The 12,824-nt window shown below is 42.0% G+C and overlaps 1 protein-coding gene across 1 annotated transcript in view; it reads left to right on the top strand.

Annotated features, from left to right (window-relative positions):
- The window catches only part of LOC103182246 (hedgehog interacting protein), a 69,106-nt gene that overhangs the window by 4,095 nt on the left and 52,187 nt on the right, over nucleotides 1-12,824 (top strand). The window contains exon 2 of the mRNA XM_042341719.1: nucleotides 7,881-8,076. Within this exon, the coding sequence (XP_042197653.1) occupies nucleotides 7,881-8,076 (196 nt within the window). The remainder of the gene's footprint in view (nucleotides 1-7,880; nucleotides 8,077-12,824) is intronic.

Below are 12,824 nucleotides of genomic sequence, written 5' to 3' on the forward strand. Positions count from 1 at the left end.
ACATTTGCACAGGAGTGTAAGTCAAGTACAACAACAACAACTTGCATTTACTTAGCGCTGTTTACGCGGGCCGGTGTCTCGGAGCGCTTAAAGTGAGGAATTAAGGAACTATAGAGTTTGGGGAACAGGCCTATCGACTTGAGTTCAGCAAGATTCTTTAACTGTATATTCATACAGCAAAAGCTAGAAACCTCTGATAACATTTATTAACACATCTGGTCGATAATTTATAACCCTTGACACTTACACTCCTGTGCAAATGCTCTGAGAAGAAGCACACTTTGTGTTTGGGGAAAAAAAAGTGAAGATTTTTTGGTTAATCTGAATTGAATTTGTTTAAAATTTGATGGATCCCTTCTTTATTCCATTAAAATAAAACTTTCATGTGTTTTGGGGAGGGGTGGACTCATTATTTCCGTGCAGGACATCTTTCAAATGTGCATGCCATTGTTGGAGATGGGGCGTGTAGAATGGTCCAAAATCCTTGTGACTACTATTGATAGAACTGTTAGTTTGCAAACAAAACCAATGATTGGGTGGGGTGGGATGGTGGGGAGTTGGGTAGGAAGGGGTAGAATATAGTGAAGAATCTCAGGATATCAATATTTCCTCTCTATTCTGCTTGACACTCCATCTAGTGGCCTTCCCCTGAACTGGCAAACACTGTGCCACACTTTGAATGGCAGATGAGCCAGAGGTACCTTCTGGTCAGATGCCAAAGGCTAAAGGGTATTCCCGTAAGAAACTGTGCATGAGGAGATCGCATAGGACCAGAAGAAGACAGATTGTGTTTCGCTTGGAAACAAAAGACTACATATCTTGGAACATAACAGTGCAAGGCCTGTCACATAAAGTACGGAAATAGCATTAAGACTGTCATACTATACCCTTCTACAACATGCTCTGTTGCTCACCTCAGACTAATGATTCAACCATAACCGCTGACTGAGAACTCTCCTCATTGCTTTGCAGTGTAGACTGGAAAGCATAAACCAGAACCCTACTGTTCTTCAGCAATAACTTTAAAAATCAAAGCCACACCTTAGCACTGATCACACCTCCCTCTACTTCACCAAATCCAAGAGCTCCCTTTCCACCATGATTTAACCTAAAGTCTTGAAGCATTAGAAAAACTCTGATAGCTAAAGCCACTTCCCAGCTATACAACCGTCTTCTGTTGTGAGTTACCTAAACTCAGCCAGACTGGTATTGAATTAGGAGAAGGAGGAGATAGGACTTCAATTTTTCTATTGCTCTTGAGCTCCTGCTTTGTTTCTGTTTGCTATCCAGTGAACCCCTTGCTGCAAAGTAAAGTATTGACATTGGTTGAGAACTGAACTAGATTTGGCTAATGATGTTCACAGGATGATTGACATTCTCAGTGTGCAGACTGAAACCTAAAGAATGACTGGTTTGGTGAGGTAATGGAGAGCAACCTGCAATAGAACTGTATCCCAGCATGTGTCAGACCATTAAGAAGAGAAGAGAAATTTACTTTAAAGTAAAATAATATATTGCTGCCCTCAAGATCAGATCAGAATATCCTTACATTGGCTACCAACCACAGTTGTGGTTTCACTGTATCATCAAACCACAACCATTAAATAAAGCCAAGCTCCAATCTTTATCTCTGGTTATCTAGACCACCCATACACCAATCATGCAGTACTTTCCTTCATAACCCACCTGTTCTATGCTAAATCAGTATTCGTGGAATCATAGTAGAGAGCACAAGCAATTAATGAGCATGAAAATGAATATGTATCACTATCAAGCAATCTGCTTTATACAAAGGTTATATTGCCTTTGGTCACTTTGGGAATTCTCGATTGCTATCACTTCAAACTTTAACTCACTCACCAGATCTATGTCTTTGATCTAACGTATCTATGACATGCTAGTCTCTAAAGTACCACATTTTCCATCAGATCTTTGAAGATGGATTGAAAAGAAAACTTATTTTAAAATAATCCCCATATGATAGACCTCAATTGATGATAAAAACATCAAATTAAAAGAGAACATTTCACAGCAGAATCTGTGAGCTAGTTTCAGTTAATGACAGAGAAGTACTGCAAATTCTATTCTTTACAGATTAAAGGAAAGCAGGAATTGACAATGCTTTGTCATAATTATACACTTGAAACTGAAAGGATATGCAGTAAACTCCTGGTAGCAAGACCCTGGCTGAACTTGTCACTACCACTTAAGTAGCAATACGGTCAATATCCTGACCTCAACCCATACAAAATATTAACAAGGGGCCCTGCTTTACTTGTCACTCTACTGAACACATAACCAGTTACATTTTACAAGTGCTCCGGGATGATACCTCGAGTAAATGCAATTTGTTGTTGTAGAAATTCTCAGAATTACACTCAATAATAATAATAATAATCCTTGCATTTGATATAGCGCTTTTCACGTCGGGAGGACGTCCCAAAGCGCTTCACAGAACACACTGTAAAGTGAATTGACTGTATATGTGTGGGCGAACGCGGCAGCCAATTGCGCACAGCAATGTCCCACAAACAGTCGTAGATTGAAGATGACCAATTTATTATTGTTTTTGGTTTTGGAGGGATTATTATTAGGTGTGTGGAGTAAGGAAACAAGTTGCCCTCTGCCGGGAATTGAACTCAGGTCTCTTGCTTGCAAACCGAGTGCTCTAACCACTGAGCTACAGGACTTTACATTTTACAATGTAAAATTCATCAGATAACCCTCCATGACCCGAGGCGAACATACATCTCCTGATAAGGGCACAGTTTCCAATACAGTAACAGAAAAACGCAATATGAAACAGAAAATAGATGCATTTCTAGACACATATGGCTGTACATAAACTTATACTGTACTTAAATGAGTTTTAACAGATAAACTAACAGTCACGTGGGACGGGGATGCTCCATCACACTCATAGCTCCTTGCTCTGCACAGGCGCAGTGTGTTGGTTCATATAGTACATGCTCACAGCGCCTCCTTGTGGCCCCGGAGGACCTCTGATTAATTTGCCACTCTGGATAACTTGTCGCTGGCCTTGGAGTGACGAATTATTCAGAGTTTACTGAGGTAAATTTGATCAGGGAACTTGCCTTTTTAAAAATAATAATAATAATAATATCCTGCTAACCTAAGATTCATATCAGCACACTTTGCCTCATCTGTTAACATCAATAGAAATAAACTGTGATCTAGAATAGTCAATCTAACATCATCACGTTAGCCAGGCTCAGTGGTAGCATTCTCGTTTCTGAGTCAGAAGATTGTGGGTTCAAGTTCCATGTCAGGACTTGGAATCACATAGTCTAAGATGACAAGCCAATACAGTGCTGAGGTGGGTGTTGCATTGCCTGAGGTACCGTCCTTCGAATGAAATGTTAAACTTGGGACCTGTCTGGCTGTTCAAGACGATAAAGATCCCATGGCACTGTTTGAAAAGAGAGGGGAGTTTCTCCCGATGTCCTGGCTAACAAATCCCTCAAATAAAATTGGTCGTCCAATCCATGGCTGTTTATGGGATATTGCTGTGTGCAACTGGCTGTGTCATTTCGCCTGCAAAATACAGTCGACCCACTTTACAGAATATCCTGTGAAGTGCTTTGAGATGTCTCAACAACATGATAAGGAGCTCTATCAAATGCAAGGATTATTATGTTTTTCTTATTATTTTACACTTGAAATGGAAATGAGCTCCACATCAAACCACCTTTTGTACTGCATAACAATGAACTCTGAAATCTCTACACATCTAATTGGTCCTGACCGTAAAAAAAACCTAGGGATAGGATTCATCTGAGCGTCAACACAGAGTTGGTACTATGTAAACCATTAACCGATTTCTTGCCAAAATAGCTAACCGAGCAGCTTTCTGTTTAATGTAGTGTTATCACCGAGCTGTGGACAGGAATGACACACTAAATTTGGCAAGGTTAGTTTTGCCACAGAGTAGCCTGTAAGCTCCACATCCTACAACGACTATGAATTCAATTAACAATGTTTGTGTTTGTCTCTGAATGGACAAGATGAGGCAGTTGACTCATTCTTTCTTGCAAGACAATAAACAAATTGCAGCAGGTGAGTAAACGTAAGAGAGAAAGCAACGGAAACAGGGATAGAAGCTTCAGGCGAAGCTAGTCAGTGCATGTCAACTAACCTGGACTGACCAGCAGGAACCTTTCTGGGGGAGAAGTGATACTCATTGGCTCACCTGAGCATCCCAATAAGAGAATGTCTGGCACCAAGAGAGATCTCAGCTAACCACTACAGAGCAATTAGCCATGCCACGGCCAAAGATTGGTATTTATACGGCGACCTTCACCCGGGCCAGCATCTCAGAAGACTTAAACTACTATCACGAAAAGTAAGGCTGGTTTGGAGGATTGCTTCCCTCAAACGTAGACTGCAAATGGAGAAGCCCAACAGAATTCAGAGTTCCTAGCACGTGTTTGAACTTGGAACAAACAAAGCCAGCAAAAAGCAAGGAGTTCATCATACAATTTAGCCCACGATTCGGTCACTTCTATTGTAGGCAGGAAAGGTCTGTGGCAATGCTTCATTCGGATGGTATTCTTTTCACCCAGCAATTACACAGAAATAACACAAAATAACCCCCAAACTCCACTGGGGGGGGGGGCACGTCTTCTCTCAAGCGTTCCCTTGCCCAGGAGGAATATTCTGTGAAATATTAAATCAGACACCCACATAATTTATAATTGTTTAAAGTTCATTTCAGGTGACTTAGTTGCAAGCTTGTTTGTTGTATTTGGATCTAGTGTTTTATTTTGTTTGCTGGCAATTCCTTTCCAAGTATGCCTGTGAAGACCTACTTCACCACTCCCCCCTTCCCCCACCCCCACCCCCATTGAGAATAATAGGAGCAGGTGTACAGCCGTCACAAGAAGATGTGGCCTGAATCAATAGATCCTTTGCTTTCACTGCTTGCAAAGGCAGAAATAGACATGGCATCTCATGGAAGCGGATAATGACTTTATGAGAATATGAGTTCTGATGAAGAACTTATGCAACTTAAAAGCTTAATTTTCATTGCAGCGCTGTGGCACTCGGTTGCAGCACTGATTTCCAAACCAGATAGTCGTGGCTTTGAGCTGCCTCAGCTGCCTGTCATCCTAATCCACAGCTCGGCAGAGATTGGTAAACCCTCAGATAAGAGCTACGAGCTCCAAAAGAGGAAAGAAAAAACTGACATCACCCATCTCATCCCACCAAAACCCCTTTGGCTCACAAGTGACATGAAACAGTGTGAGTGGAAGCTCTGGAGCAGCATTGCTTTTCGTGGTAGTGGTTTAAGCATTATGAGACACTGCCTCGGGTGAAGGTCGCTATATAAATACCAGTGGTCGTTATGCTCCCACTGTTGTTCAAAGAGAGAATGAGAGAATCCATGGTGGAGGAATGAGTAATGCCCGAAGATAGACCCCTTCACTAAACATTTGCTGAAATCGTTGGCGAATTTCAGTTTGATCTTTCTTGTGGCTCGAAACCTAGTGATTGCAGCATCGATTTCCCAAACCAGATGGTGGTGTGGGTTCGAGTGGTCGAATCCACCTGCTGCAGTTTCTGTATTTTATTCATTCCGCGCAAAGAAAAAAAAACTGAGTGGGAAGGAAAAAGTTGAGAGTGTCTTTGTTGGCACTACAGAAATCTGCTGATCACAGAGCCGCATTTGGCAGTATTCATGGAAAAGTATACAGTCTGAACTCTCAATTGAAAGAGGGTGGATTGATGCAAAACGCTTCTTGGGAAGGAATAAAAGTGGGTACAGTTCATTTGAAACGATAATGTTTTGCAGCTTCAAAATTGTCAAAATTTCTCTTTATCCTCACACAAAAAAAAACACACGTTGTTGTTTGACAGGTTATTTTCCCGCATGCATTGTGGTCTTGTGGGGAGGAGGAAGAACATTCATCGGATGGGTTGAAATCAGTGGTGTGCAGTTTAAAACTTGTGTTGTGCACCCAAAAGCTGAATGTTGTGTTTTTCGGTTTAAAAAAAAAAGCTCTTGATGTTTTTAATTCGTTTGACTGTATCATTATTATAAATGCACATATGTTTAACAGGCCAGGCAGGTCACCCAAAGAAAAATAACGTCAAAAGTTTAACCTAACTCATTTCTAGATGAGTGTTGAGATGCACTCTTTGTTTCTTTGTGCTTCTTCACATAATCTATCTGTACTTCTTTCTACGACAGATGCGTGGAGCCAAGTCATTGCATACTTGTATTGCCCTGTGCCCATTGTTTCCAGTGGGAGAGAACATCAGGGGTGTGTTATAATGATGGCTCTATCTATCTCCACATGGATATGTGGACCCTGCAGACCTCACACAGAGCAAAATGTTAACGTCCCACTGTGCAGCAACAGTACTGAGTAAATAAAGAGCAAATATTGTACTTCATTTCAGATCATTTATATAATCCTAATCTTTTGCTTGTTGTTTTTTTAGGTGATCAGCTACATTTTGAAATAGGGAAAGTGATTGTAAATGATTCGAATCCTTAGCAAATGTGTCTCTATAAATACCTTTACAGTACATATATCTTCTGGCATAGGATAGCTAGCTGAGCAGACTGCTGGCACGAAATATTTAGATCGATTTCTTTTCTTTTCAAACTATATAAATCACTTAGGTGAAAAAAAATCAGTGCAGTGTCTTTTTGAAAATGTTTTACAATCAACTTCAGCCGCTGACGCACAGAGCGATTGGATTTTGATTTATGGTGAACAATTGATCCTCAAACAAGTTGTTGCGAGGATAGAAATGCATTAGATGTTTTCAAGAATCAGCATTTTATTTTGGATCGTGTTATAAAGAACGATCTCCAAGGTGCAGTCTGGGTCCCTGTAGTGATTGTAATAGTGGATGATGCTCTTCCAAATGGCATTTTAAACAGGTTCAGACTAAAATATGCTGCTTCAAACTGTGCGGAACAATTGAAGCATTTACACGGTAAGAAAGTGAATTATTTCACACACCATCCAACAGAAAACAAGCCCCCAAATATGTGGTGTGTAAAGATGGCAATTCCTTTTCCTATGACAACCCAGTGCCATTCGGCTTACGGTGTTTCCCGTAAGCATTCAATTCTGTTCTAGATTATGTCAAACAACTTGGTTTAATTCAACTGTGCTATCTCATGTTTTACAGTCACTCTACTGTACAGTAAGGTAGGGGGAGACAGTGAAAACTACTTTTCAAAGCTGGAAAAATAGATCCATCAGCCATGAAGGAAAAGAATGTTATTAAATGTTTTTGGGGTAGTTTTGGTGTATTTATAAACAAAGGCAAGCAATCTGCCAACAGTTCCCCAGCAATTTAATTTTGCTGCAGTAAATATTTTTCTGATGAGAGTTACTTGAGGAAATTTGTAGTCATATGGAGCTAAATGTTGTATTTTATGAGCATTATTTCTTTTAAAGTTTTATAATTGGAGACCAAGAGGGCATCAGCAGAACTCCCACTGAGAATTCCTACAGTGGGGGTTTTGGGAGCAGAATTGTAACATAATGGAAAACATACTTATTGTTTTGGTCTGAGCAAAGCTTTTCGAATGTGCTGAGACATTTGGAATTTCTGACTTAATACTCCTTACTGTTTTCTTAATATAAAATATGTGTGTTCGTCTCATATCCCTATTTTTGCTTGAAAAAGAAACAGAGAAATTGTTTTTGATGTTAGAATTTAAAAAGCGCTGCTTCACCTGCATTTCCAGATTCAGAAAGAAAGAATTTAAGATAAAACAAAACTGTGTATAACAGATGATTTGCTCTGAGCATGTAACATGTGTATATATATATATATATATACGCGTGTGTTTTTGTTCTGCTTTTGCTTACTTGTTTCTGCTGTTTGATTTCCAGATATTTTCTGTTACAAACAACACAGAATGTGCAAAGCTGCTGGAGGAAATCAACTGCGCCCAGTGTTCGCCACATGCTCAGAATTTATTTCATCTACCTGACCTGGAAGGAACATTGGACAGTGAGCTCGTTCTTCCCTTGTTGTGCAGAGATTATTGCAAACAGCTCTACTTTGCCTGCAGAGGCCACATAGCAGGTAACAAAGACGACGGGACGTTTGAATGAAGCCCATGAAATTATATAAAACCTTCATCTCTCGTTCTTTTTTTTAATGCCAGATGAAGCAATGTGGGGGGTATCCACAGTTGGAGCTGCAATCCTCTGGTGTGTTTATTGCTGTGAAAAGGAGGTGGTCGTTGGTACCATTAAGTAAAACGAATGCTGACTGGAAAGTCATTGCTTCAGTCCTCCTGGCAGATGCTGCTGCCATCCTGTTTACAGTGGTAGTAACATTCAGAAAAGGCTGCTGCCACCCCACCGTGTCTCTTTTCACAACTGAAGCAGCTTTAATAATACAGTACTGTCGCCGTTGTAGTGGCTGAAGTAAGCCCTTTTCATTCGGTGCTCCAATAAATTCAAGACACCAGATGCACAGTATTTCCCTCTCGGTCTCACCCTGTGGTGGTGCCTTGTAGTTCTAATGATATCTTGCATTTAAATTCAGTGCATGCTTTTTTTTTAAGAAAAGGGAGGCCTCTTCTTAAGGAGAATTCTTCATTTCCTTTGGTGTGGTTTCACAGGTTTTGTAGTAAACGAAAATATTATTATTTTATCCACAAACTACTGATATCTCCTCCTCCCCCTCCTCCCGCAACCAGCCTTCCAAACGCTCCCTGTTTTACAGCTGGGTTTTGCTCTTTATCACATTCCCTGCAGACTGAAAGGGGTTGGGGGGGGGGGGGGTGGGGGGGGGGGGGGTGGGAGGGCTGCATTTGCCAAGTCTGCTTGCTAAGCAGTCATAACAGATTAGATTTTGCTGGATATTATGCACAAACAATAAAAGCATTGGGGAATTTTTGTACACTTTTCCCACTCAAAAAAATTAACTAATCCCTGACCTGGGTGACCTTTCTCTCATTTTTTTGTGTGTGTGTGTGACTTGCTACTTAACTTTTAAAAATCGCAGTCGAACTGAGTAAAAGAGTTAATTGGAGAGTCTTGAGCAGCACAGGAGCTGGTGCCACAGAAACCTTTCTCCCCAGATCAACATATGTGGTGACGAATGACAAATTTATTTTCCTACAAAGTTTGTGTATATGTAAAACTGCTGAAGTGCATCAAGATGTCAAGTGCTTTTGGGTGACCACCCAGGTTGTCTTGGAAGATAACCAGATGAAAGCATAACTTTAGCACTGGGACACGGATGGGGCTCAGGGGTGTGCATAAGCGAACTAGCAGCCTGTTTTTCAGCAGAGCTAGACGATTTTCCTATGTTAGACAGATGCTTATAATCAGCATGTGGCACCGCCTGCTTTTGCAGAGGTCGGTGCTAATTGAAAGCTGTTGTTTTGATACCAAAGATAGAAAACAAATTTTTGCTGACAGAGCAGTCATTGACAAGCACCGAAATTGCGTGTGTTAAAAGTGGCCCCAATTACAATTACGCTTCCAGAGAAATAGAGAATAAAGAACGAGAGATAATGACACCGAAGAAAATCACCCCAAATCATGAGGGTTTTTGTAAGCTGAAAAATAATACCTCTCAGAATCAGAGATAGGTACATCTGTATGATCTTACATATGGAAGGAAATGGTTGACTTCATATCCATCATATGGATAATTGCGCAAATATTTTTATATGGTTAAAAGTTATAGAGCACATTACCCTGAGGACATTTGGTTCAATAAAAAGTGCCCATACGTTCAAAATATTTTAGGTAATTTTCCATTATTATCTTTTCTGCTAATTGTTTTGAAATCACTGAAGAAAAATACAGTATAACATTCACATAAACATATTACAGCCAGGTCCACATCACAGTTAAGTGCTGTTTACAACATGCAGTTGATGAACACGATCTGAATCTTCGGTTTTAATAAAAGTGTAATTAAAATGCTGTAGCGGTGGGTGGCCTGATACCACAGAGCATTCGTACAGTCATGCAACTCTTCCAAAAATCCTGCAAGATATAGTTTTACCCTGTACTCCCCAATGTTGATTAGCCATTTAATGTATCTCCAGCCTACGCTAGGCTATCTGGAGGAGGGTGAGTTAGAGTAAGATGCTTTGTTCATAGATTTCCGAGACCATGGGCAGAGACTTAAGAGCAGGTTGTCTGCCTCTCACCATCCCTTCCTCCCTCCCCCAAAGAAGGAAGAGAAGTGAGTTGGGATCTAGGATTGAAAATAAAATTCTGAGAGAACGAGGCAAAAGGTAACACTAAAAAAAATTCTCATATTGTCCTCTACCAACCTAATATAATACCCCCTTTACATTACAGTGATAACAGTAAAGGAGGCTCTGACTTGCTCCAAGGTCAAGTGAATGGCCTCTGGAGGAACTGAGACCTACCCCTATAGATGTTTTTCCAGGCTCCTCTGCAGGTAGCAGCGCTGCTGATGGTAAACATAAAAATTTGCTTCTGGCATTGGGCTTTTGTGGTCCAGCCATGCAAACCAGCCATGCAGGTTTTGCAGCCAATCTCCCACAGAGACAGCAGGCCCGTTTTGGCAGCTAGAATTCCAACTCGCCATTCGTGGATTCCGAACCCCTGCACACCCACAGGCTTGCACACTTATTGGATTTTTACCACTCGTGCTATGGAATAATCCACAGGCCACAGTGTAAATAGGCCGATTGCACGGCCCTGGAGACTGTAACATGACACAGATAATTCCCTTCGTGATATAATAGACACAAATGTTTTGATGTCACCAAAGCTTGTTCTTGACGTTGGAGAGTGGATTGACTACTTTCGTTTTTTTAACGCCTTGAGAATGATCCTTGCATTTGATATAGCACCCCTAACACTGAACAGGCTCAAAGCAATTGCCTTCACAGGAAATTGCTGTCAAATGTAGTGACTTTAATCTGGCTTGTGCGAGAAGTGTTAAGATAGCCCAATCGCTTCCGCACTATGTCATGGGCAGAGTTACATGGAGTGATGTGGAATGGAAACATTTGGCCCAACTAGTCTATGCCAGTGTTTCTGTTCTACAGGAGCCCCCACCCTTCCTTCCTAATACCCTCACATATGCCCCTCTATTCCCAGGCAGTAGCAAGACTAACACAATCACTAACTACATTGAAAGAGTTGTTGCTTCCCAGCTTCACTCCTTCCTCTCCTTTACGAAGCCCTCCAATCCCACAGCACGGAAACAGCCCTGGTCAAAGTGACAAATTACATTCTGTCCATCTGTGACCAAGACTCCCTCTGTCTTTTCGCCCTCCTCGACCTTTCTGCTGCCTTTCGCACTGTGGACTACTCGATCCTCCTCCACCACAACTCTTTTCACCTTAACCTTCAAGGTTCTGTCCTTGAATGGTTCATATCCTATCTCTCACACTGGCTCCACTTTGTCTCCACAAATGGCTTGTCCTCAAGCCCCCACATCGTCTCGTGCGGTGTTCCTCAGGGCTCTGTCCTTGTTCCTCTCGTCTTCAACCTGTACATGCTCCCTCTTGGTGACATTATCCGCAGACATGGGATCAACTTTCACATGTACAGGGATGACACCCAATTCTAGAGTTGGGTGTCAACCTCGACTCCAGGACCACTAATTTCCTGTCAGACTGCCTGTCAGACATCAAGTCCTAGATGAGAGCCAACTTTCTACAGTTGAACGTCAGCAAGACCGAGGTTCTCCTGATTCGCTCGTGCCAGCGCCTCCACACCTCAGGCAATGGCAGCATCAGCATCCATAGATGCACACTCCACTCGCTGAGTCAGTCAGGAACCTAGGCATCTTGTTCGACCCTCAACTGTCCTTCCTCCCTTACATCTGTGCCATGACCCACTCTGCCTTCCCTCACCGCCCAACATTGCCTTGACACGCCACTGCCTCACTCCTCAAGCCACCGAAACCCTCATATATGCCTTCATTACAACCAGGCTTGACTATCCCAACTCCTGCTTGTCAGCCTTCCCAACTCTTCCTTCCACAAGCTGCAAATCATCCAGAACTCTGTCCTCTCCCACACTCCATTCCCTTCACCTCGTTCCCTCCCTTGCCTCCTTCAAGGCACAACTCAAGACCCTCCTCTTCGACCGTGCCTTCGACAACCTCCTACACTCTCTGCCCCCCACCCTCTCTGATCAGAACCCCCAACCCCCCCGACCTCCCAGTGCTCGGGTCCTAATCCCTAACTGTTCAGCGACTTGGGATGTCCTCCCGACGTGAAAGAACGCTTTGCAAATATAATTTTGAATTGCTTTGTAAGACTAGGGTGTGTGTCCAAGGTTCTTCATGTGGCTTGAAAAGTTTTTCTTTTGCTTCAAGGAAAATGGCAATAAATAATGAGTCGCCCTGGGTCACTCTTCTTCACCTTCTGCCAGGCAGTTCATCAGCAGTTTAGACAAAGGAAGAGGTCTGAGAGCAGATTGCCCACCCACACTTTCAGATGGGAAATGTTAACATGGTCACGGAAAATAAACGGCTTGTGTGTCTAAATTATGACCTAGAGGATATGCTGGATACACAATGGGGACCTGTCTAATGCTAGGCTTGCTTCACTCTTGACAATCTTACCAGTGAAATAATTTGTGCACATTCCCCATTGTGCACCCCCCATATGGGAGAGCTTACTGTAATGTATGAACCTTCAAGAGTCATGTTGCCTATGATAATCTTATATTCATAGTAATTTACACCACAGAAGGAGGTGATACTGTCCATCATGTCTGGCTCTCAGAGCAAGCTGTTTATTCAACCCACTGTCTGCCTATCCCAATACCTCTTCAAGCCTTTCTCCTTCATATATCTGTCTACTTCCTTCTTGAAAC

The sequence above is a fragment of the Callorhinchus milii genome, unplaced genomic scaffold, assembly GCF_018977255.1.
Source record: "Callorhinchus milii isolate IMCB2004 unplaced genomic scaffold, IMCB_Cmil_1.0 Scaffold1, whole genome shotgun sequence".
NCBI classification, from domain to species: domain Eukaryota; kingdom Metazoa; phylum Chordata; class Chondrichthyes; order Chimaeriformes; family Callorhinchidae; genus Callorhinchus; species Callorhinchus milii.